Raw genomic sequence first — 23,203 nt, forward strand, 5'->3', positions numbered from 1 at the left:
GAAAGTCCAAGGACAGTGCTCAGGCCCTGAGCTCAAGCCCAGGACTGGCAAAAAAAAAAAAAAAAAGTTCAATACCAATGTATGATCACAACAAATTGGGGGTATATGTTCTCAGACCACTATATTTGATAACTCAGATTCCATTCTCCTTAATAGAAAGGCTTTCTGAAGAAGTTGCATTAAATTAAAAAAAAAAAATCACTTCATTTGAAAGCCAGCCAAAAAGTTATTTATTACATGTTGACATCTGGAAGAAGTTTTTGATCAATGAAAACTAGAAGGATTAGAAAACATCAGAAGGATGGAAGAAAGACAATGTAATTTCTGTGTGATGTATTCCGGTAATTTTTCATTTTCTCCATACCTAAGTGAAACAGAAATATAAAAATATAACTTGGTTCTAAGAAAACAAAGAAAAAAGCACATTACATTTTTACGAAATTCTTCAGTGATATAAATGCCTCAAAAAAAAACAATACAGTTATTTATGAGTACATATCTGTATGGCGGTAATGAAATCAGTGCCTGGTCACTGCCTAAGTGTTCTCACTTAAGGTGACTGCTCTACTTTTGTGAGCCACAACTCCACTTCTACATTTCTATTGTTTAATTGGAGTAAGAACCCAATGTACTTTTATGCCTGGGCTGGCCCTGAAATCACGATCCTCAGATTTCAATCTCCTGAGTAGCTAGGATTATACGCATGAGTTTCTAAACATATTTAACAAAATTTTATATGAAAAAGACTTCAATTTCTAAAGCTGTCAATCTGGACTCATTGAAATCACTTCTATATATGTCAATAGGTTCAACACCACAGAAAGTAAAATCTTGGTCATGGGACCACAGGTGAGGCTCACTTGACTACACCTGTAGGATTCTTAGAACAAAGCCTCACTATAGTCGGGCGTGGTGGCTCACACCTGTAATCCTAGCTGCTCAGGAGGCTGAGATCTGAGGATCTTGGTTCAAAGCCAGCCCCATGCACTAAAATCCACGAGACTGTATCTCCAATTAATCACCAGAAAACTGGAAGTGGGGCTGTGGCTTAAGGGATAGGGCAGGAGCCTTGAACTGAAGAGCTCAGGGACAATACCCAGGCCAAGTTCACAAGCCCCATGACAAAAAGAAAAAAAAGTGAGAGATTATTTCTTTCTGTATTAGATATACTACTTGGAAGTACATTCTGAAATGGCCATCCTCCTCAGGCTATGGAATCATAAACCTAGCTACTCTTGAGGCTGAGCTTTGAGGATTGTGGTTTGATGCCAACCCAGGCAGCAAAGTGGTAGAACCTTAAGGGGGAAAAAAAAAAAGCTCATGGACGGTGACGGTGACAAGGCATGACTTTCTCAAGCCTCATGACAAAAAAAAAAAAAACAAAAAACTGGTTTTTCTTTATCATTTACATGAACACAGCAAAATTACAGGAAAAGGTTGCATTTCAACGCACATCCTTAAGAACTTACCTAGTTGTTTGGCCATTTGGTGATGTGTAACTGATAGAAGATACTCCTGCTTGTACAACCAACTGTGATCCATCATTAAACTGAACCCACACAGCTCCACTAGTTAACTAAAAAATAAATAAACAAACATAGAAAATGACTACATGGTAGAGATCTCATTTTCTTCAAAGGTACTCATTTAATAGGTTTCCATACATTGTCTTTCATTCATGGACAGGGTTCTCACCAAGTAGTTCACGCTGCCTAAATCCTCCTGCACCAGTCTGAGTGTGGGATTACAGGTATGCACTACCATGCCATCTAAGTAGCTTCAGAAAAGTCATTAGGGCTGGGGACGTGGCCTAGTGGTAGAATGCTTGCTTAGTATACATGAAGTCCTGGGCCGAAGGTGGAGAAATTTTACTTCCAGATCAACCTGGGTCATATATGGTGACTGCCAGGCTAACCTGGACTTTATAGGCTATCACAAATAAAATGCAGAAAACAGCCAAGACCTGTGGCTCATGCCCTAGCTACTCAGGATACTGAGGGTTGCAGTTCAAAGCCAGCCCAAGGATGAAAAATCGGTGAGACTCTATCTCCAATTAACTACCAGAAAACCAGAAGTGGGGCTGTGGTTCAAGAAGGAGAGTGCTAGCTAGCCTTCAGCAGAAGAGCTTGGAGATAACGCCCAGGCCCAGAGTTCAAACCCCACAACCACCCCCCCCCCAAAATGCAGAAAACTATTAAAATAAACTTCTAAGTTACATAACCAAAAATTTAGGGCTGTAATTGTCCTGGCACCGAGACTGTCTTGCCACATGATTCCTTACTTCGTTTTATTGGTTTTTCACACACACACTCATTCTGTTTGCTCGCACCTGTTCCTGTATTTTGACCTCAACCATGCTTATAGTCCTCAGTCTGACCCAGAGTGGCAATCCCCCAGTTCTCAGTCTCCTGATAGACATCCAGCTAGATAATTCTTTCAATAGCTAAGGCACCATAATACTTAAATAATTGTAAATGCATCCTGTCTCCCATTGATTTCTATTACATTATCTGAGCAGGAATTTCCTTTTTGTCCCAGATAGTATTTCTCTTTTTTTTTTTTTTTTTTTGCCAGTCCTGGGCTTGAGCTCAGGGCCTGAGCACTGTCCTTGGACTTTCTCAAGGCTAGAGCTCTACCACTTGAGCCTCAGCACCACTTCCAGCTTTTTTCTATGTATGTGGTACCAAGGAATCGAACCTAGGTCTTCATGCATGCTAGGCAAGCACTCTACCACTAGGCCAAACTCCTGGCCCCAGGAGTTATGATTTTTTATTTTTTGCCAGTCCTGGGCTTGAGCTCAGGGCCTGAGCACTGTCCTTGGACTTTCTCAAGGCTAGAGCTCTACCACTTGAGCCTCAGCACCACTTCTGGCTTTTTTCTATGTATGTGGTACCAAGGAATCGAACCCAGGTCTTCATGCATGCTAGGCAAGCACTTTAACCACTAGGCCAAACTCCCGGCCGCCAGATAGTATTTCTCATCCAAAAGGGATTCATCAGAGGGCTAAAAGTTTGGCCAAGGGATAGAGTGCTTGTCTAGCATGCCTGAAAACTTGGGTTTGATTACTCGGTACCATCTACATAGAAAAAGTTGAAAGTGGTGCTGTGGCTCAAGAGGTAGAGCTCTAACCTTGAGAAAGCCCAAGGACAGTGCTCAAGCCATGAATGAGTTCAAGTCCCAGGACTGGGAAAAAGAAAGAAAAAAGAAGGGTCTCAGGAAACAACAAAAAACACTTCATCCTTAGGCCTCAAGAATTTATGTCCTGAATGAGAATGGTATACCTTAGCCTTTGAAACTTCTTTTAGTCATTAATTTTTACTATTCCATTCTAAACAGGAAGAAACAAAGTACAAAGGGGGGAAAAACAAAACAAAACAAAACATGGGCACACTTCAGAGACCAAATACACAAAAGATGGCTCACTTATAAGTACTGACAGAGATGAGACAATATAAAACTACCATGGCAGGGGGAGGGGAAGAGATGGACCAGAGATTAGGGGACAGTCCTGGGGCTTTTGTGCTAGTAGTAGGGCTTGAACTTTAGGCCTTGCGCTCTCACTTAGCTTGTTTACTTACAGCTAGCACTTAAGCATTTGAGCCACATGGTCACTTTTGGCTTTTTGCTGGTTAACTGGCTATAAGAGACTCTCAGGCCAGGCAGAGTGGCTTACACCGAAACCCTAGCTACTTAAGAGTCTGAGATCAGAGGATCGTCAAAGTTAGCATAGGGAAAAAATTCCCTGTGAGATTCTTACCTCCAAATTATCACAAAAAAAGCTCAAAGTGGCACTGTGACTCATGTGGTTAGACTGCTAGCCTTGAACAAAAGGAGTTCAGGGACAATGCTCAAGCCAGAAGGTCAAGCCCCACGACAGGAGGAAAAAAGTAATTTGTCAGGTCAGGATGACTTTTAAAGCTCTAGAGCTATAGAGGTAGCTGAGATTAAAGCTTTTTGCTGTTTGAATGGCTGTAAGACTCAAGATTCAATTTTATATTTGACCTCTACTTTATGCATATATTATTACATTTTAACAACACTGCCAATGTAGAAACATATAAAAACTTCCTGATAGTCAAATTATTAAAATAATCTTCTCAAATAACTTGCTAGTCAATAGAAACCAACTGAAATGGTTCTGAGAAAATTGAAACTTCTTACCTGTGTAGCCCAACCAATGTTTTTCACAAAAACAGATTTCAAAAGTTGTGCTGATTTTGGATGACAATCTTTTGGACTATTAGAAGAGATGCTTGTTCCTGAAGCTGGAGCTGTATGGCCTGGTCCTTCCACTGCAACTACCTGCAAAGGACAGAAAAGATTATTTCTTACTGATCTTATTTGCCAAAGTCCTGAAAACAAACTCTCTTGAGTAGCTAGGATTGCAGATGTGAGCCTATGGTGCCTAGCTGTTAAGAAGTGGAGCTTTGGCTCACATGGTAGAACATCAAACTTGACCAGAAAAATCCAAATGAAAGCATGAGGCCCAAAGTCCAAGCTCCTGTACCAGCACATTAGATAGATAGGATGAAATGTAGATAAGATAAATTAATAAAGGAATAAACTTTTAAAACAAAAATTATAAAATTAAGATACCAATTGTAAAAAAAATAATGAAAACACAAAGATAAAACACATATTTGCTGTTTTTATTTGGGCACATGTCTTTCTTTTTTCCCCCAAGGAATTTTTTTTCATTGCTACACATAAGAATATGTATGTGAGCACACATAACCACATCCCTCCCGACTTAGCAGAGTTCTTCTGAATATCTATAGTTTCATAACTGTCTCCCCCCTAACTGACTGACTGTGGTTGTGGGGATCAAATCCAGAGTGTCACTCAGGATAAATAGGTGTGGAGCCATAGAGTTATGTTCCTGCAGTATCAAGTTCTGACTTAATAGAGGTGTCAGTCAGTCACTATTGGTCTAAAGGTCAGAAATGACACATTTACTTACAGACTTAGGTTGAAGTCTTGGTTCCTGTGTTGGAGAAGCAGCACAATTCATGATCCATCTATTCAAAGTTGGCCTCTCTCTCACTGAGTAGTTGGCATCCATAGAAGGAAGGGGTGATAAGGCCTTAGGTGAACTAGTACTACCAGGTTTTCTGAAGTAAAGAGGACATTTCCAAATGTAATCTGTTAAAACTTTCCAGATGGAAAACAGGAATATTTGCAATGTAAACATGAAATTCTTTTAAGAATTACATATATCTTATACATTTTAGACATGTATTTACAATTTTCAAATACTTACCTTCCTATAATTATTGGGAAAAAATAAGCACTTCTACTTTTCTTTTCTTCTTCTGAAATTATAGATTCCAGTGCTAAGCAAATATGATGACCCTATTTCAAAAGAAGAGTGCTGTCAGTACTTTACTTATTTAATTTGTAATCACTTTTAATTTCAGTAGGTAGGTACCTCATTAGCATGATCCACATATATATTTATTTCTTCTTTTAAGATGTTAGTTTCATTTCCATTTTTCAAATTGTAAGATTGCCCAGTTTTTTCAATCACTTGAATTGAGTCTTCAGTTTTGTGTATTTTTGTTCCTAAAAAACAAGCAGAACCATTATACTCTCTTCTAACATTCCTGTTTTAAAATGATCATAACAATAAATAATAGTTCTAGGATCAAGGTGTAATTGATATTCATTTATCGAATAAAATGATACTCAAAATATCCAATTATACAGGTCACCCATTTTTTTTTTCTGGCATGTAACCGCTTTAGCTGATTTTTTTTTTTTTTTTTTTTTGCCGGTCCTGGGCTTGAGCTCAGGGACTGATCACTGTCCTTGGACTTTCTCAAGGCTAGAGCTCTACCACTTGAGCCTCAGCACCACTTCCGGCTTTTTTCTATATGTGGTACCGAGGAATCGAACCCGGGTCTTCATGCATGCTAGGCAAGCACTTTAACCACTAGGCCAAACTCCCGGCCCCTTTAGCTGATATTTTTATATTAAAAAATAATCACTGCTCTCATACAAAAAGATAATTGAGCCGGAGCAGTGGCACATGCCTGTAATCTTAGCTACTCAGGAAGATAAGATCTGAGGATCAAGGTTCAAAGCCAGCCTGGGCACAAAAGGACCTGAGACTCTTATTTCCAAATAACCTCTAGAAAATGGGTTGTGGGGCTTGGCTCAAGGGTAGGGTAGTAACTTTGAGCTGAAGAGCTCAGGGACAGTGCCCAGGCCAACTTCTTCAAGCTCCATTACTCACCAAAACAAAAACATAACTGAACGACAGCCATCATGCTTTGTGCACTATTGTGATATGTATGCATGGTTATCTACCAAGAGTGATTCATAATTTAAAGTACATCATGTTAGCCAGTGAAGTGGCTTCCGCCTGTAATCCTAGCTACTCAGGAGGCTAAGATCTGAGATTCAAAGCCAGCCCAGCACTGAAGTCCTGACATTCTTATTTTCAATTAACCACTAGAAAACCAAAAGTGGGGCTGTGGCTCAAGGGGTAGGGTGGTTACCTTAAGCTGAAGGCTCAGGAACAATGCCCAGGCCCAGGGGTAGGGTGGTAGCCTTGAGCTGCTAAAGAGTTCAGGGACTCAGGGACAGTGCTCAGGCCCAGAGTTCAAGCTCCAGACTGACCACCCGCCCCCTCCACCCCGCCAAAATCAATCAATCAATCAATCAAAAGCTCATCGTGTTAATTGAGTGCCAGTAGCTCATGCTTGTAATCCTAGCTACTCAGGAGGCTTCCATCTAAGGATCATGTTTTAAGGCAAGCCCAGGCTCTTAGCTCCAATAAACTACTCAGAAGACAAAAAAAAATGATAAGATGTCTAGAATATGAGATTCTCTATTACAAACTGTCCTTGCTTTTTTTTTATGCCACCTTTATAGCTCTCAAAATGTGGTATATGTCAATTTGAGTTTCTAGTGAAAAGAAACTTTGCCAATCTGAATTCCGAGCTAGACTAGGAAAGAGGACTTGTATGCATATATAATACCATAGAAGTATGTATTTAAGTCAATTTTGGTTAAAAATCTTTTTTTGGGGGGGGAGGGGGTCAGTTGTAGGACTTGAAGTCTGGGCCTGGGCACTGTCCCTAAGCTCTTCAACTCAAGGCTACTGCCCTATCCTAGGGCCATAGCTTCACTTCTGTTTTTTGGTAGTTTAATTGGAGACAAGAAGTCTCATGTGACTTTTTTGTGCCTGGGCTGGCTTTGAACCATGATCCTCAGATCTCAACCTCCTGAGTAGCTAGGATTACAGGCAGAAATGAGCTACTGTGCCCAGCTCTTTTTTTTTTTTCTTGCCAGTCCTGGGCCTTCAACTCAGGCCCTGGGCACTCTCCTTGGACACGTTTTGCTCAAGGCCAGAGCTCTGAGTAGCTACGATTACAGATGTTAGCCCCCACACCCACAATAACTATATAAAATGTATATTATATAGTATATAATTATACAAACACACTTGGCAAACTTTAATTTTTTTTTTTTTTTTTTTTTTTTTTTTGGCCAGTCCTAGGCTTAAGCTCAGGACCTGAGCACTGTCCTTGGATTTTTTTCAAGGCTAGAACTCTACCACTTGAGCCTCAGCACCACTTCTGGCTTTTCTCTATATATGTGGTACCAAGGCATCGAACCCAGGTCTTCGTGCATGCTAGGCAAGCACTCTACCACTAGGCCAAACTCCCGACTCCTGTTATTAATTTTTAATATATACAACTACTAATTTCCAAACAAAAAGAAAAAAATACCATTTTTAAATAGTACTTACCATCATAAAACCAAACTTCAAAATCAGCACCAGGAGAATTCTCCATCAAAATACATTTAGCATATCTTGTAAAGTAAGTGATTTTGGGAGTCTTAGATCTTACAAGTTGTACAAATCTGGAAACATATTGGTATTTTCGCCAGTATTTTTCTAAGGGGAAAAATGACCTAATATTAAGGAAGTAAATGTTGATTTAACATGAAGTTTTACCTATATAGTCTTACCTATTTTATTATTTTCTGCCAATCCTGGGGCTTGAACTCACTGCCTGTGCACTGTCCCTGAGCTGCTTTTCCTCAAGGCCAGTACTCTACCACTTGAGCTACAGAGCTACTTACAACTTTTTCTGTTTACATGGTAGTGAGGAATCAAACCTAAGGCTTCATGCATGCTAGGCAAGCACTCTATCACTAAATCACCTTCCCAGTCCCCCATTTGATTTCTCATATGGATAGGTTAGACAGATTTTATTTGCTTCTAAAAGTCATTTCAATGAAGTGTTGTTCTGCTATTCAGTACTTACTTCCCTAACCCTTAATATCTAAAAGCTGAATCAGGAAAGATTAGTAACTGAACAAGAACACAAGTTATACACACTTATATGCATAAAATTATAATTTCAAGAATCATACATTCTAGGCAACCACTACACCACTAAGCCACAATCCCAGTTGTGTATATTTTCTGTGCCAGTTCTAGGGTTTGAACTTAAGACTCTGAAGACTCTTGCTCAGCATTTTAAATCAAGGCTGGTGCTCTTACCACTTGTGCCAATTCTCCAATCTAAGTTCTTTTTACTAATTAGTTGGAAATATGAGTCTCAAGACTTGGGGCCAGGAGTTTGGCCTAGTGGTAGAGTACTCATCCAGCATGCACGAAGACACAGGTTCGATTCCTTGGTATCACATACATAGAAAAAGTCGAAAGTGTTGCTGTGGTTCAAGTAGAGTGGTAGAGCTCTATCTTGGAGAAAGCCTAAGGACAGGGCTCAGGCCCTGAGTTCAAGCCTCAGTAATGGCAAAAAAAAAAAAGGTCTGAAACTTGTCTGCTGAGGATAATTTCAAACGGGAATCCTCAGATCTCAGTCTTCTGAGTGGCTAAGTTTAAGAGTACCAGCCACGAGTGTTGCTCCTTTTACTTTTCTTTTGGGTCTTGCCATGTATCCTAGGCCTATCTAGGAAATGACTCAGCCAGGGCGGGCCTTGAACTCAGGATCCTCCTGCCTCAGCCTCCTGAATTCTGAGATTACAGGCATGTGACATCACACCTTGAAATACAAATTTTATCACATGATTTTATTTACTATTAGATTGACATATCTGGCCAGGCACTGAACGTTTATGGGTATAATCCTACCTACTCAGGTGGCTAAGATATGAAGAAAGTAGTTCAAAGCCAGTCGGGGCAGGAAAGTCTGTGAGACTCTTATCTCCAATTAACCACCGGGAAACTGGAAGCAGAGCTGTGGCTCAAAGTGATTGAGTGCTAGACTTGAGCAAAAGAGCTCAGGGCCAGCACCCAGGCTCCAAGTTTAAGCCCCATGACTAACAACAACAAAAGGTACATACCTGGTAAATTGTCAAAGCTGTATCTACTAATGTTGTCAGTAGGTGAGGGAGGTCTATCTGCAAGAGGAAAGTCTCTTCCATCATTTGGATAATAAACAGTGATCTGTAAAGGTTTTTAATTGTGTATCATTATATTAAGCATATAGAGGGTTGAAACATAATAGTAGCATTGAGAAATATGTTATTTAATTTTTAAAAACTTAGCGAAGTATAGATTTTTTTTTTTTTTTTTTTTTGCCAGTCCTGGGCTTGAGCTCAGGGCCTGAGCACTGTCCTTGGACTTTCTCAAGGCTAGAGCTCTACCACTTGAGCCTCAGCACCACTTCCGGCTTTTTTCTATGTATGTGGTACCGAGGAATCGAACCTGGGTCTTCATGCATGCTAGGCAAGCACTTTAACCACTAGGCCAAACTCCCGGCCCCGAAGTATAGATTTTTTATTACCAAGCCTCATGCATAGAGCCAAGGTTCCAACTCCAGCCCTGTAACCTATACTTTTTTTCCTTTTTTGCGACACATGTCTGACTTCGCTAAAACGTATTAAAGTTAACCCACTTAAATAAATATACTTAGTATGGTGTTTCAATTTTTGAATTCCAAAGATACTGATACTGGAAGGTAAACTTGGATACTAAATATCTATCATATTTTGAAGCTTCAGGATCATCAAATACCTACCACAGTCCCATCACTAGATATCTGAAGAACTTCTTTCACATAGTCTTCAGATGTACACTCCTTTAGTAGTTCCACACACACCTCCTCAGAATCAAGTATGCTCACCTGAATGAAGGTTATTTTAAAAATTATCTTGCTTATTAGAACATCTGACACTTAAAAAGTACTTAACCATAACAGAAACAAACATCAGTGTCAAAACTGAGTAGCTGCTTCACTTTAATAGTGAGGCTGCAGGGAAATTTGAGCACATCTAAGCCAGAAGGTGGTGAGGTAAAGATGTATAATGAAGTGTGAAATGATATCCAATGAGGGAAAAGAAAACAGAAGGTAGGGTGGAGAATAAGGGCTTTGAAAAGACAAAAGAAAACCAAAGGCAAGATGGATGAAATAGGAAAGAAAGAACAAACAAAATTCATTTGTAAAGGAAAAAAACCATACTTCACATACAATCTTAAAATTTTGAAATATACATACAAATTACTTTTGAATTTTAGTTGTTAAAAATTTTGTATCTTTAAGCTGGGTGGTATGGCTCATGCATGTAATCCTACCTAATCAGGAAACTGAGATCTGAGGATCTCAGTTCAGAGTCAGCCCAGGCACTAAAGTCTGTGAGACTCATCTCCAGTTAACCACCAGAAAACCAGAAATGGCACTGTGGCTCAAGAAGTAGGGTGATAGCCTTTAGCTGAAGAGCTCAGGGACAATGCCCAAGCCCAGAGTTCAAGTCCCACAACAGACAAAAAATATAAAAAATATAAATTTACATTTTACCAGTGCAGGGAGGTCTGCCTAGTGGTAAGAGTACTTGCCTAGCATATACCAAGACCTAGGTTCATTTTCTCTGTACCACATACACAGAAAAAGGCAGAAGTGGCGCTGTGGCTCAAGTGTAGAGCACTAACATTGAGAAAGCCCAAAGACAGTGCCCAGGCCCTGAGTTCAAGCCCCAGGATTGGCAAAGGAAAAAAAAAAAAAATCAAAAACAACACTTAAAGAACTTTGAGGGCCTAGAATGTGGGTGGTCTAGTGGTAGAGTGCTTACCTAGCATGCACGAAGCCCTAGGTTCAATCTCTTGGTACTACATACACAGAAAAAGTTAGAAGTAGTGCTGTCACTCAAGTGGCAAGCTCTAGCCTTGAGCAAAAATTCTCATGCCGAGGCCCTGACTTCAAGAACCAAGAATGGCCACCAGTGTGCTCTAGTAGTTGAGTGCTTGCCTAGCATACAGGAAGTCCTGCGTTCGAGTCCTCAGTACCACATACACAGAAAAGACAGAAGTGGTGCTGTGGCTCGAGGGGTAGAGATCTATCCTGGAGGAAGCCCAAGGACAGTATCCAGACCCTGAGTTCAAGCCCCAGGACTGGCAAAGAAAAAGAAAGAAGAAAAAATGGTAAAGGGAGCAACTAGGTGCTAGTGTACACCTGTAATCCTAAGCCTGAGATACTGAAACATGAGGACCAAAAGTTCAAAGGCGAGACTTAACTATAAACTAGAAGCCCCGTCTCAAAACAACAACAGCAACACGAACAACAAAAATAAAAAACCCAGAGGGAAAAAAGATATTTTTCCATGAATACTCAATCTTTTTTTCTATTAAATAACTTTATCATATACATTCTTCACAATCAAGTAATTAAAAATTATTACACTCATGAGAACTAAACTTTAAGAAAAATATCAAATAGTGACTTTTAAAAAGACACATACCACGGCCTTTTGGGTTTTCTGTCTGATTGGTTTTAACCTGTGAGCAATCAAAGGAGCTGTAAGGCTTCGTAATGTACGTTTCTGACAACCCAAAGCTGATTCCATACCCCTTGTCTTGTTTTGTTCAGGAGTATCTAAGCCAAAAATATGTTCTTGTTGAATTATCTCAGGTTTACTATGAAGTGCAGTCATGAATTTCATAGTGTTCAGCTGTTTTACAGAATGAGCATTTTCAGAAGTATCAGTCCAAGCATTATTTGATGTGTCTTGCCAATCTGGATATCCCTGGGAATCTTGGTATTGGCTAATGTCATTGTGCTCAGAAGTTTCTCTGAAGTGAGCTAGAACACAGAATGAAAAAAAGCAGTTTAGCAAATAATTGAAAAGTGACATAAACATGCTGACCATAACATTAAAAAAAAATGAAAGTGCAAGCATATATGTACCCAGAATCTTTGCTTTTCTTTTTCTTTGTCGGTCGTGGGGCTTGAATCTGGGCCTGAGCCTTGTCCCTGAGCTCTTTAGCTCATGGCTACCACCCCACCCCTTGAGCCACAGGGCCATTTCTACTTTTCTAGTGATTAATAGCAGATAATTGTCACAGACTTTAGTGCTGGGTTGGCTTTGAACCACTATCCTTAGATCTCAGCCTCCTAAGTAGCTAGGATTATAGGAGTGAGCCATTGCACCCAGTTCTCAGAACTATCTAAATCAGTAAGTTAGTTTTCTGGCCAAAAGGAAGTTTGTAACCCTAATAATTAACTCTGACAGCTATATTAACTTGCTTCACAATGGTAATCATTATAAACAATTATATATACACATATATATTTGAGATGAAATTTCCAATTAAGATAAGAAACTATAGCATCAACTATCAATTCTAAAGCAAAGCAATGTTTCAACATAAGCAGATTTGAGAAGTCTCAGATAATCATTCCATATTTGAAAAACATATATTCATTCCTTTTACACTCAGGTCTGTCTAATCCATCTTTACCTAGAAAAAAATGGCTATATCAATAGCTTTAATGTTAATTCAGTTTTAGAGTCCATACTACTATTATCTCAAAATTCACATTACCAAATGAAAATACTTGTAAATACAAGTGTATGATTGTGTACGTGGCAAAAACAATCTTGAATTACCTCCAACAAGTACACATGAAAACAGTAATTCCCTTGTAGGCATCTGAAAATCATATCCATTTCTTCTTTAAAAAGAGCAGACTTGGCTGGTGCAGTGGCTGACTCCTGTAATCCTAGCTAATCAGGAGGCTGAGATCTGAGGATCAAGATTCAAAACCAGCCCGGGCACAAAAGGACTTAAGACTCTTTATCTCCAATTAACTTCTAGGAAACAGGAAGTGGGGCCTGGCTCAAGGGTAGAGTGGTAGCCTTGAGCTGAAGAGCTCAGGAACAGAGCCCAGGCTGAAGTTCAAGCACCAACACCCACAAAAAAAAAAAAAAAAAAAAAAGTGGAGTTGAAGTGACTTAACAGTTCTGCTTAAATTACAGGCTCATGGACTCTGTCTGTAAGCTAATTCAACACTTAGTAAGAATTATCTCCTCCTCTCCATATGTTTTTTTTTTTGCCAGTCCTGGGCTTGAGCTCAGGGCCTGAGCACTGTCCTTGGACTTTCTCAAGGCTAGAGCTCTACCACTTGAGCCTCAGCACCACTTCCGGCTTTTTTCTATGTATGTGGTACCGAGGAATCGAACCCGGGTCTTCATGCATGCTAGGCAAGCACTTTAACCACTAGGCCAAACTCCCGGCCTCTCCATATGTTTTTTGCCCCCTTCTTCCATCATTATTTTGCAGTTCACCTTCTGTGAATGGTATGTTCACTAAGGAGGATTATTTACACTCTGTACCTATAATTACTTGGGTGACAGCTGCTTTAAAATGTTGTAGGAGCTGTTCACTTTAGCAAGAGGTTTCTTGACCACAATGTCTGTTACCAGCTCTAAGTTAACAAAAGGCAAATCATGTTTAAAATATTATGCTTATGCTCCAGAAACCGTACAAGCAAAAGGCTCAGAAATACAACTGATCAGCTAGGACCATGTGTCTCAGAATTCTAAGTTCTCTTTTAAATGGTTGTGTAGCATCTATAACCTGAGTTCTATGTATAGTTTTCTCACCTGCAAAATTAGGACAATAATGCTATCTTTCTGATATTTTTAAATTTGAATTTAGTGAATTAATCATATATGAATATACAGTAGCTGGCTTACAGTAAATGTTCTAAATATGCACTATTGCTATTGCAAAATATTTTTTAAATTTACTAGAAATGTTTTCATAAGAAAATATATCTCCAAAAGGAAGAGGATTTTTTTTTTTGCCATAGCAGAGGGTCATAGCTATAACCTACATCATTACCATGTTTAAAGATAAATCTATCCAAACACTGAGGTGATGTGAATGCTACAATGGTATCAAGGGAACAGTGCTTAGAAACAGGGTGACATCCCTGGGCATGGGATGTCATCCACAATCCTAGCTACTCAGGAGGCTGAGATCTGAGGATCAAGGTTCAAAGCCAGCGGGGGCACAAAAGAACCTGAGACTCATATCTCCAACTCATCTCTAGAAAAGGGAAGTGGGGCTTGGCTCAAGGGTACAGTGATAGCCTTGAGCTGAAGAGCTCAGGGTCGGCGCCCAGGCCAAGTTCAAGCCCCAACACCCACAAAAAAATAAAATAAAATAATAAATAAATACAAATAGGGTCTCACACCTATAATCCTTAAAGCTGAGATCTAGGTTGAAAGGCAGCCAGGGTACTAAAGTCTTTGAGACTCTTATCTCCAATTAATCACCAGAAAACCGCCAAGTGTCCAAACCCCACGACTGACCAAAAAAAAAAAAAGATAGGCCCAGGAGTTGGGCCTGGTAGTAGACTGCTTGCCTAGCATGCACGAAGACCTGGGTTCTATTCCTTGGTACTCAAGTGGTAGAACTCTAGGCATGAGAAAGCCCAAGGACAGTGCTTGGGCCCTGAGTTCAGTCCCCAGGACTGGCAAAAAAAAGAAAGAAAGAAAGAAAGGAAGGAAGGAAAAGAAAAGAAAGAAATCTGTAATCGTTTGTAATTTTCCAGCTCGCTAATTTTTCCATTAACTACTCCATTAAAACTCACCATTTACTTGCAGATTCCCAAACCATTGTTGTACTATTTCCATCTGAGATGTCTGGTCTAATGGAAAGGGAGTTTTTCCTAAACAAAGATGATTAGAGCTAAAGAAGAGAACAACAACAAAAAGAAAAACCCATTAACTAATAAGTCATCAGACAACTTTCTATTTTGGGGGGAGGTCATGCTAAGATAAAACCCAGGGTTGTTATTCAACCCTCACACAACTTTTTCAAGTAGATACATTAAGAGAAGATTTGAATACCTGAAAACTTCAAAAACAACTGTAGAAAATAGAATGTGGCTTCATAGTAGAGTGCTTGCCGAGCATGCATGAAGCCCCTTGGGTTTGATTCCTCAGTAGTACATACACAAGCAGAAAATGCCAGAAATGGTGCTGTAGCTCAAGTAGCAGAGGGCTATCCTTGAGCAAAAAGGACAGTGCCCAGGCCCTGAGCTCAAGTCCCAGGAATGCCCCCCACCAAAGAAAAAGGCAGTCAATACCGTGATTTATCTTCTCCCAAGACTCAGCTTTTTACCTATTAGGCAGGGGTGGAGAACCTTTTCTCTGCAAAAAAGACCATTGGGACATTTATAACACTCACAGGCCTAGACTGCTTTCATCTCTTTGGAAAAAGCTACTAGATTTATTAACTTTCGAATTTCAGAGGCAGTTACTTGGACAGGGCCTTATAGAGCCCATGGGATCAATGCTCCCTTATCCCACTAGTCCGTGCAGTTTTTAGAGTAGTTTAGGGATCACATTTAAATATGTAATATATCAATGGAAATCTACTCCAGTTAAAATTGAAATTACCCGAAATTAAATGTATTCTATAGATATTTATGCATTTTTGCCCTTCTTAGTGGGAGGGGTTGGTTATGACAACTATAATCTAACTAGGCCTTGGATTCATTGGCCTCAAAACTCAAGCCCCTCCTGCTCCCAATCTTCCTGGTTCTATGGTTATAGATGCCTGCCACCATATCCAGCCACACTCATTTAAAAAAAAAACCTAGAAACCAGAGGCTCATGCTTATAAACACTAGCTATTCTGTAGACAAGAGTTTAGGAATCCTGTGGTTTGAGGCAAGCCTTGTCAAAAAGTTCATGAAGACCACCACCCCACCCCCCACTACGGAAAGGCTGGGGCATGGTGGAGTGCACCTGTCACTCCAGCTTGTTACACATACAAATGCATTCCAGACTTGCCTAGAAAAAGCAAGATCTGACCACTCAGACCCAGGTAGACAGACTCCATCTCCAAACTTAAAAAAAAAATCAACCTGGGTGCGGTAGCTCACACCTGTAATCCTAGCTACGAGGCTGAGATCTGAGGATCAAGGTTCAAAGCCAGCCTGGGCACTACAAAGCCAAAGCTGTGAGACTCTTATCTTCAATTAACCTCTAGAAAATGGGAAGTGGGGCTGTGGCTCAAGGGTAGGGCAGTATCCTAGAGCTGAAGAGCTCAAGGACAATGCCCACGCCCAAGGGTAGGGCAGTAGCCTCTAGCATGACCCATAAATAAATAAATAAATAAATAAATAAATAAATAAATAAATAAATAAATAAAATTTAAAAGTCAGGGGTGGAATTGTATCTCAAGTTGCAGAGCACTAGAACGGTGAGGCCATTAAGCTCTCACCCCAATAACATGAAGAAAAAAAATGAACAAAAAGAGCTGGAAACATGACTCAAGCACTATAGTACCTTCTTAGCCCAGTTCAAACACCAGTGCCACAAAAAGAGACCTTAACCATAATTTAAAAATTATTTTCTGTAATAAAAATCAATATTCATTGCCCTAGGGGCCCCATAACTTAGATGCATGCCACACAATGTTTACCAGAAAGTAAAATGCTTTTGTAGAATTCTTACACTGCTTGGTTGTTATCAGGTCTTTCCAAAGATCCAGAAGTACTGGATGTTTTTTCTTTAAACAAGTGCAAACCCTTGACACCACTGCTTGGGGGTGAATATATCTTCTCCTTGTCATAAATTCCTGACCTTTTGGACTTAGAAAGCACTTCTGCTGATTGACATCTTTCCATCATGTATGTTTTTGCACGAGACTGACTAGAAGAGCTGGATCTATCAGAGGAATGGGCTCGGCGAAGGTATCGAGAATGTGGCCTTTCTTCTGCATCATGGATTATTCTTCTCCTTCCATTAATACTGGTTGTTTCTTGTTCTTCATTTCCCCACTGGGTACAAAAGCTGCTCCCATCACCTGAAGAAAAGTCACTTGAACTTTTACTTTTGGGAAATAGAGCCATTTTATTTGGAAGTGGGTGACCAATCAAAAGTCTTCTTCTGTCAAATAAAGTACCACTTACACTGGTACCAGAAGATGCTGTAACTGCAGTAGAAATTGTGGCATGTCCGCTATCAATTGAGTCTTCTACAGTTCCTAAATCTTTACTTTTTGCTGAAGAACTTTGGGACATGAATGGATGGTCCAATACTGAAGACAAACTTAAACGATCTGCAGGATTTCTACGCAGTAATTGGTAAATAAGGTCCTTTGCCTCTTTTGACAAAAAAGTTGGCATCTCATAATCAGCCATTACCACTTTAGTTAAGGTATTCTTGACTGTGTCCGTGTCAAAAGGTGGTCTCCCAATAAGTAACGTGTAAAACATGCAACCCAAGGACCAGACATCAGACTCCAGTCCATGGGCGCTTCGTGTTGCAATCTCTGGAGAAATGTAATTAGGAGTTCCACAAAGTGTATAGTGCTTTTCATGTGGCATGTTCAACTGGGTGGCCAGTCCAAAATCAGCAATCTTGATATTCATATTACGAGTAAGTAAGAGATTAGAAAGTGTGAGGTCCCGGTGTAATATACCATGAGAATGAAGATATAACATTCCTGTAGTAATCTGATGCATGAAGTGTCGCGCTATGAGGATGAAAAAAGGAGAACTCAGCCAGGCGTAGTGGCTTACACCTGTAATCCTAGCTAGTCAGGAGGCTGAGATCTGAGGATTATAATTCGAAGCCAGCCCAGGCAGCAAACACTGTGACTCTTATCTCTAACTAACCATCAGAAAACTTAAAAGTGGTGCTGTGGCTCAGTGTGGAAGAATGCTAGCCTTGAGCTGAAGAGCTCAAGCACAGTGCCTAGGGACAGAGTTCAAGCCCCATGACCTACCACCCCCCCCTCAAAAAAACAAAAACTTTATAGACTAGAAAGTATATATATGATTACCAAATGTTTAGAAATGTTTAGTTGTTTTAATTTACAGTAAATTTGGGGGGACATAAGAAGGATAACCAATTTCTTACTTCAGTAATCAGTGAATGGTTTATAGGGAGGCAAAGCAGAAATCTCCTTTTCTAACCTAAAATAGTGACTGAAAACTTAAAGTATTAGAAAATAGCACACTTCTCAAAACTACTCTGGAAGGCAAAATGTTTATATTGTCAAATAGGGGGGAAAGAAGAGACAAAGAAGCCTACCTTCATTTTCTGAGAAAGGTTTCATTCTGTTCTTTAGGTACCTGTTCATTTCTCCATTATGGCACATTTCTAACACCAGGTACACATAATTGTTGTCTTCAAAATAATTATAAAGCTGAAATGTAAAAGGGTATATAATAAATTTTTGCAAAACTTGAGTCTTGGGCAAGCTGAAACCTATCTATAATTCTAGCACTCTAGAAGCTGAGGCCAACAGAACTGTGAGTCTGAGGTCAGTATGGACTACATAGACTGACTTTACCTCAAACATCCAAACAAGTAACAAATGATGCCTCCTCCTTAGGTACTTTTATTAAACTTATAACTCACCTCCAAGATAGAAGGATGTTTCAACTGACAATGTATTTTCACCTCACTCTGGACCCGCTGTACCATTCCAGCTTTGTACATGGCTTTCTTATCTATCTAAAAATAGCACAGAAATTTAAATGCTGATGATAAACTTATAAATAGAAAGTTGTTAGAAGACAACAATGAAAATCTAGAAGTAATGTAAACAGACAAGTCTTTTTTTAATTTATGTCCTAGTCTATGCCTATTTTCTCAAGAAACCTGCTTGGCAACCTACACAGTAAAGTTTTGTCTTTTGCATTCTAATACCCTCTTTCAATTTAAGTACTTTGAAAAATATTTCTACTAACCACTGGGGGAACCTATGTAAATCAACACAAAAGTCCTCTTTCCTTTTCCAAGGGGTTTTGATAATTCTTCTCTTGCTCTAAATTGCTAGGGATGTAACTCACCAACTCTGTTCATGCTAGGCAAGCATTCTACCTGTAGTTCTTATCACCAGGTAGACAACTCTGGTTTATTTTAGTTTATTAGACTGGTTTCTAATAATTAAGACTAGTATTTTGGACTGTTAAACATATCTGTATTGTAAAAAAAAAAATCACTGGATTTTGACCCAACCACAAATCTAGTGAAGCAAGGTCAAGCTCTCCTCAAATACCCTCAAGCTCAATTATAGGACTTGGGTCTATGTCCTTTTACATACATTCCAGTAAAAGAAATGGCTGGTAGAGGTCAAGAATTTGTGGAACAGCATACCTGTGAACGGACTTGCAAAGTACAGGAGAAACACGATTAGTATAGTCTTACCATTTTGATGGCAACTTCCAAACCGGTCTGAATGGACTCAGCTCTGTAGACACCAGCAAATGATCCTTTACCCAGAAGATTTCCAACTTTAAAATCCTTAAAGGTGAAAGGTCAACATTAGGTGAGAAGGCACAGGAAAAGAAAAGAAGGGTAGGAAGGGGCTGGAAGCAGAAACTGCACCTCAATTCGTCCGGCGCGCGGGGAGGAAGGCATGCTGGCTTCGGGCTCCCGAGCGCCGGGCCGGGCCCGCGGCGGCGCCCTAGCGAAAGAGCTCCGCAGCCGGGGACCCCGCCCGCCCAGAGCCCGCCGCCCGTCCCGCCGCCGGTCCCGCCGCGGCCAACCGCCATCCCCGTGGGGCGGAGGGAGGCGGCGCCGCCGCCAGGCGCGGCAGCCTCGGCGGGATCGCGCTCCCAGGCCGCAACCCGGGCCCGGCGGGGCCTCGCGGACTCGGAGGGGCAGGGCCACCCCGCCCCCAAGCAGCTGGCGGGGCGGAGCGGGGGCGGACCTCCCCGGCCCCTCCCGAGCTCCCGGCCCCCGCCCACCCTACCGGACCTCCCAGGCCCCGCCCACCCCACCTGACTCCTGCCCCTCCCGAGCTCCCGGCCCCGCCCACCCCACCGGACCTCCCCGGCCCCCGAGCTCCCGGCCCCCGCCCACCCTACCGGACCTCCCCAGCCCCTCCCGAGCTCCCGGCCCCCGAGCTCCCGGCCCCCGCCCACCCCACTGGACCTCCCAGGCCCCGCCCACCCCACCTGACTCCCGCCCCTCCCGAGCTCCCGGCCCCGCCCACCCCACCGAACCTCCCCGAGGCCCCCGAGCTCCCGTCCCCCGCCCCGGACTCCGGTACCCCCGCCCTCCGGCCCCTCTGCCCTCCAGACCCCGCGGACCACCCCCGACCCCCGCAGCCCTCGTGCCCCCCCCCGGAACTCCCTCCCCTCAGCCTGCGGCCCTCTCCGCCCCGCGTCTCTCACCTCAATCTTCTCGCCGATGCAGGTCGCCATCTTCCCGGGCCGCGGCCCGAGCTCGCTCCCTTCGCGCAGCACCTTCGAGGTAACGCTCCAAGCAGCCAGCCGGTCTTGGCACCCATCAGGCTCTGCTTGCTAGGCCGCCGCTCCCGGCGACAACGCGGACGCCACCGAAAAGTCTCCCGGACAGCTCCTGAGGCCGGGGCGGCGCCTCCGCGCCCCCATTTTGAAAATCTCCCGCCCGAGGCCGACACGCCCGGCGTGACGTCACAGGCCACGCGTGCGCGCTGAGCGCGCGGCGCCTGCTTCCGGCCGGGCGCTGCGCCCGCTTCCGGCGCCGCGGCCGGCGGGCTGGGCCTAGGCCGCTCCGCTCCCCTGCCGAGGCCTCGGGTCGGTCGCCACGTCCTCGCGTGGCCCTTTTTATTTTTCTTTCTCTTTTCCAGTCCTGGGCTTGAGCTCAGGGCTCGAGCCCCGTCCTTGGACTTCCTCAAGGCCAGAGCCCCACCGCCTGAGCCTCAGCCCCACTTGCGGGTTTTCCTATATGTGCGCGCGTGTGTGCTGAGTGTGCGTGCGTGAGCGCGCGTGCATGTGAGCGTGCCTGTGTGTGCGCGCGCGTGCGTGTGTGCTGAGTGTGAGTGCGCGTGAGCGTGCCTGTGTGCGCGCGCGTGTGCGTGCGTGTGCGCGTGAGCATGCCTGTGTGTGCGCACGCGTGTGCGTGCGTGTGTGCTTGCTGAGTGTGAGTGCGCGTGAGCGTGCCTGTGTGTGCGCGCGCGTGTGAGAGTGCGCGCGTGCGTGCCTGTATGTGCGTGTGCGCGCGCGTATGAGTGTGAGCGTGTGCGTGCGTGCTTGCTGAGTGTGAGTGCGCGTGAGCGTGCCTGTGTACGCGCGCGTGTGAGTGCGTGCGCGTATGAGTGTGTGAGCGTGTGCGTGCGCGCGTGCGTATGAGTGTGTGAGCGTGTGCGTGCGGAACCGAGGAGTGGAGCGCCAGGCGGACGCCGCGGCTCACACCGCGAATCCTCAGTGCTCTGGAAGCCGAGATGGGAGCCGCGCCGAGCGAAGCCGCCTGGGCGGGGACGTCAGGCATCCAGAGGAGGAGCGGCTGGCACGCCCTGTTCATTCGCCCCTCCCGTGACTGGGTGGCGAGGCGGGAACGCGGCCCGGGCGCTGATCCTCCGGTGTTTTCTGAGACGTGCCGGTGTATCCCACACGGGGGTTTTTCCTGTGTTTTTCTTTGTCCTTGGTGAAGTCCGGTCCTGAGCGCTGCCCCTGGGCCGCCTCTTGCTCAAGGCGAGCGCTCTGCCGCGTAGGCCACAGCAGCCCTGCCAGTTCTTGTCGAGTGTTTGGGGAGAGTGTCACGGAGCTCCCTCCCCGGCTGGCTTCACTCCGCCCTCTCCAGATCTCAGCCGCCTGGGATCCTCACATCTTAACCTCCTGTTACTTAAGTACAAGCATGAGCCACCGGTGCCCAGCTAAAATTGCCTTAGTTATGTGTTCTAGAATCTAGTAGGACAATAAATGTTCTCTTAATCATCTGTTAATATTGAGAATTAGGTAGATTTTCTAACATTAAAACCGTTGCTTGCGTACTTGAGATACTTGATAGTCTATCATTCAGAAACTTGAAACCGCATTAGTTTGTTGCACCTTTATTCACGAGGAAGTTTAGAAAAGTCTGTTTCTCATATCCCTTTCTGATGAAGCTGGCTTGTTTTGGTCATGGGGCTTGAACGCGGCCTGGGCGCCGGCCCTGAGCTCTTCAGCTCAAGGCTACCACCCTACCTTTGAGCCACAGCACTACTTTCCATTTTCTAGAGGTTAATTGGAGGTAAGAGTCTCAGGTCCTTTTGTGCCTGTCCTGGCTTTGAACCTTGATCCTCAGATCTCAGCCTCGTGAATAGGATTACAGGCTTGAGCCACCTCATGAAGCCTTGTTGTAAAGCACATATAGTCTTTAAAACTGGTGCGTTTATGTACTTTTTCTAATATCTGACATTTAGATGTGTATTTTTTTTTTTTGGCCAGTCCTGAGGCTTGAACTCAGGTCCTAAACACTGTTCTTGATCGTTCCTCAAGACTAGCATTCTGCCACTTGAGCCATAGCACCATTTCCGACCTTTCTATATATGTGGTACCAAGGAATTGAACCCAAACTCCCAGTCCCTGTTATATGATTTCCTTGCTTTTCTTTTTATTCTCAGTTACACAAATTCAGGTTTATATTGTGCTTATTTTATAACTATAAAGTAGGCAGCCAAATATTGTGGGAAAAGGCAGTGTGCTGGACACAACTCACTTCCATCTGAACTTACGTTTTATTTTTTCTGGTCGTGGGACTTAAACTCTGGGCCTGGGCACTGTCCCTGAGCTCTGCTCAAAGCTACCATCCTACCCCTGGAGCCTGAGCTCTGCTCAAAGCTACCATCCTACCCCTGGAGCCACAGTACCACTTCCGGTTTTCTTCTGATTAATTGGAAATACAAGTCTCACGGACTCTTTTGTCTGGGATGGCTTCCAGATCTCAGATTTCAGCCCCCGAGTAGCTAGGATTACAGGCATGAGCCACTGCACCCAGCTACTTACTTTTTCTTTTTTTTTCTTTTTTTTTCTTTTTTTCCAGTCCTGGGTCTTGAGCTCAAGGCCTGAGCACTGTCCTTAGGATTTCTCAAGGCTAGTGCCACTTGAACCACAGCACCACTTTCGGCTTTTTCTATGTATGTGGGACCAAGGTATCCAACCTGGGTCTTCGTGCATACACTCTTACCACTGGGCCAAACTCCGGGCCCTGAACTTACCTTTTGGAAACA

General features: G+C 43.0%; 1 protein-coding gene across 3 annotated transcripts; it reads right to left on the reverse strand.

Moving 5' to 3' along the window:
• Positions 1-206: 206 nt before the first annotated feature.
• Plk4 (polo like kinase 4) lies at positions 207-20,656 on the reverse strand. 3 transcript variants are annotated; one of them, XM_090356971.1, is made up of 16 exons: positions 20,406-20,656; positions 19,435-19,530; positions 18,643-18,738; positions 18,313-18,427; positions 16,729-17,752; positions 14,856-14,953; positions 11,716-12,056; positions 10,002-10,106; positions 9,325-9,427; positions 7,757-7,906; positions 5,429-5,562; positions 5,261-5,352; positions 4,961-5,111; positions 4,162-4,302; positions 1,470-1,576; positions 207-364 (listed from the first exon to the last, which is right to left on the reverse strand). In XM_090356971.1, exons 1-16 carry the CDS (start codon positions 20,433-20,435, stop codon positions 265-267), a joined length of 2,883 nt encoding a protein of 960 aa, XP_090213097.1. In that variant the 5' UTR covers positions 20,436-20,656; the 3' UTR covers positions 207-264. The 3 variants fall into 3 exon arrangements, with proteins under 3 accessions (XP_090213097.1, XP_090213098.1, XP_090213096.1); XM_090356972.1 differs by lacking the exon at positions 20,406-20,656 and adding an exon at positions 19,615-19,787 and having other exon boundaries at positions 16,858-17,752; XM_090356970.1 differs by lacking the exon at positions 20,406-20,656 and adding an exon at positions 19,615-19,786.
• Positions 20,657-23,203: the final 2,547 nt, after the last annotated feature.

The sequence above is a fragment of the Megascapheus bottae genome, chromosome 23 (assembly GCF_031878675.1).
Source record: "Megascapheus bottae isolate mThoBot1 chromosome 23, mThoBot2.hap1, whole genome shotgun sequence".
Taxonomy (NCBI): domain Eukaryota; kingdom Metazoa; phylum Chordata; class Mammalia; order Rodentia; family Geomyidae; genus Megascapheus; species Megascapheus bottae.

Bases quoted from the DNA above. Each gene is read 5' to 3' on its own strand.
- Plk4 (XM_090356970.1), bottom strand. From the start codon at position 19,647: ATGCCTTCCTCCCCGCGCGCCGGACGAATTGAG. The intron at 7,907-9,324 runs GTATGTACCTTT...TTTTCCCCTTAG, and splicing joins CAGCTTTGACAATTTACCAG to AAAAATACTGGCGAAAATAC. The intron at 5,563-7,756 runs GTAAGTACTATT...CTTGTTTTTTAG, and splicing joins TGAAGTTTGGTTTTATGATG to GAACAAAAATACACAAAACT.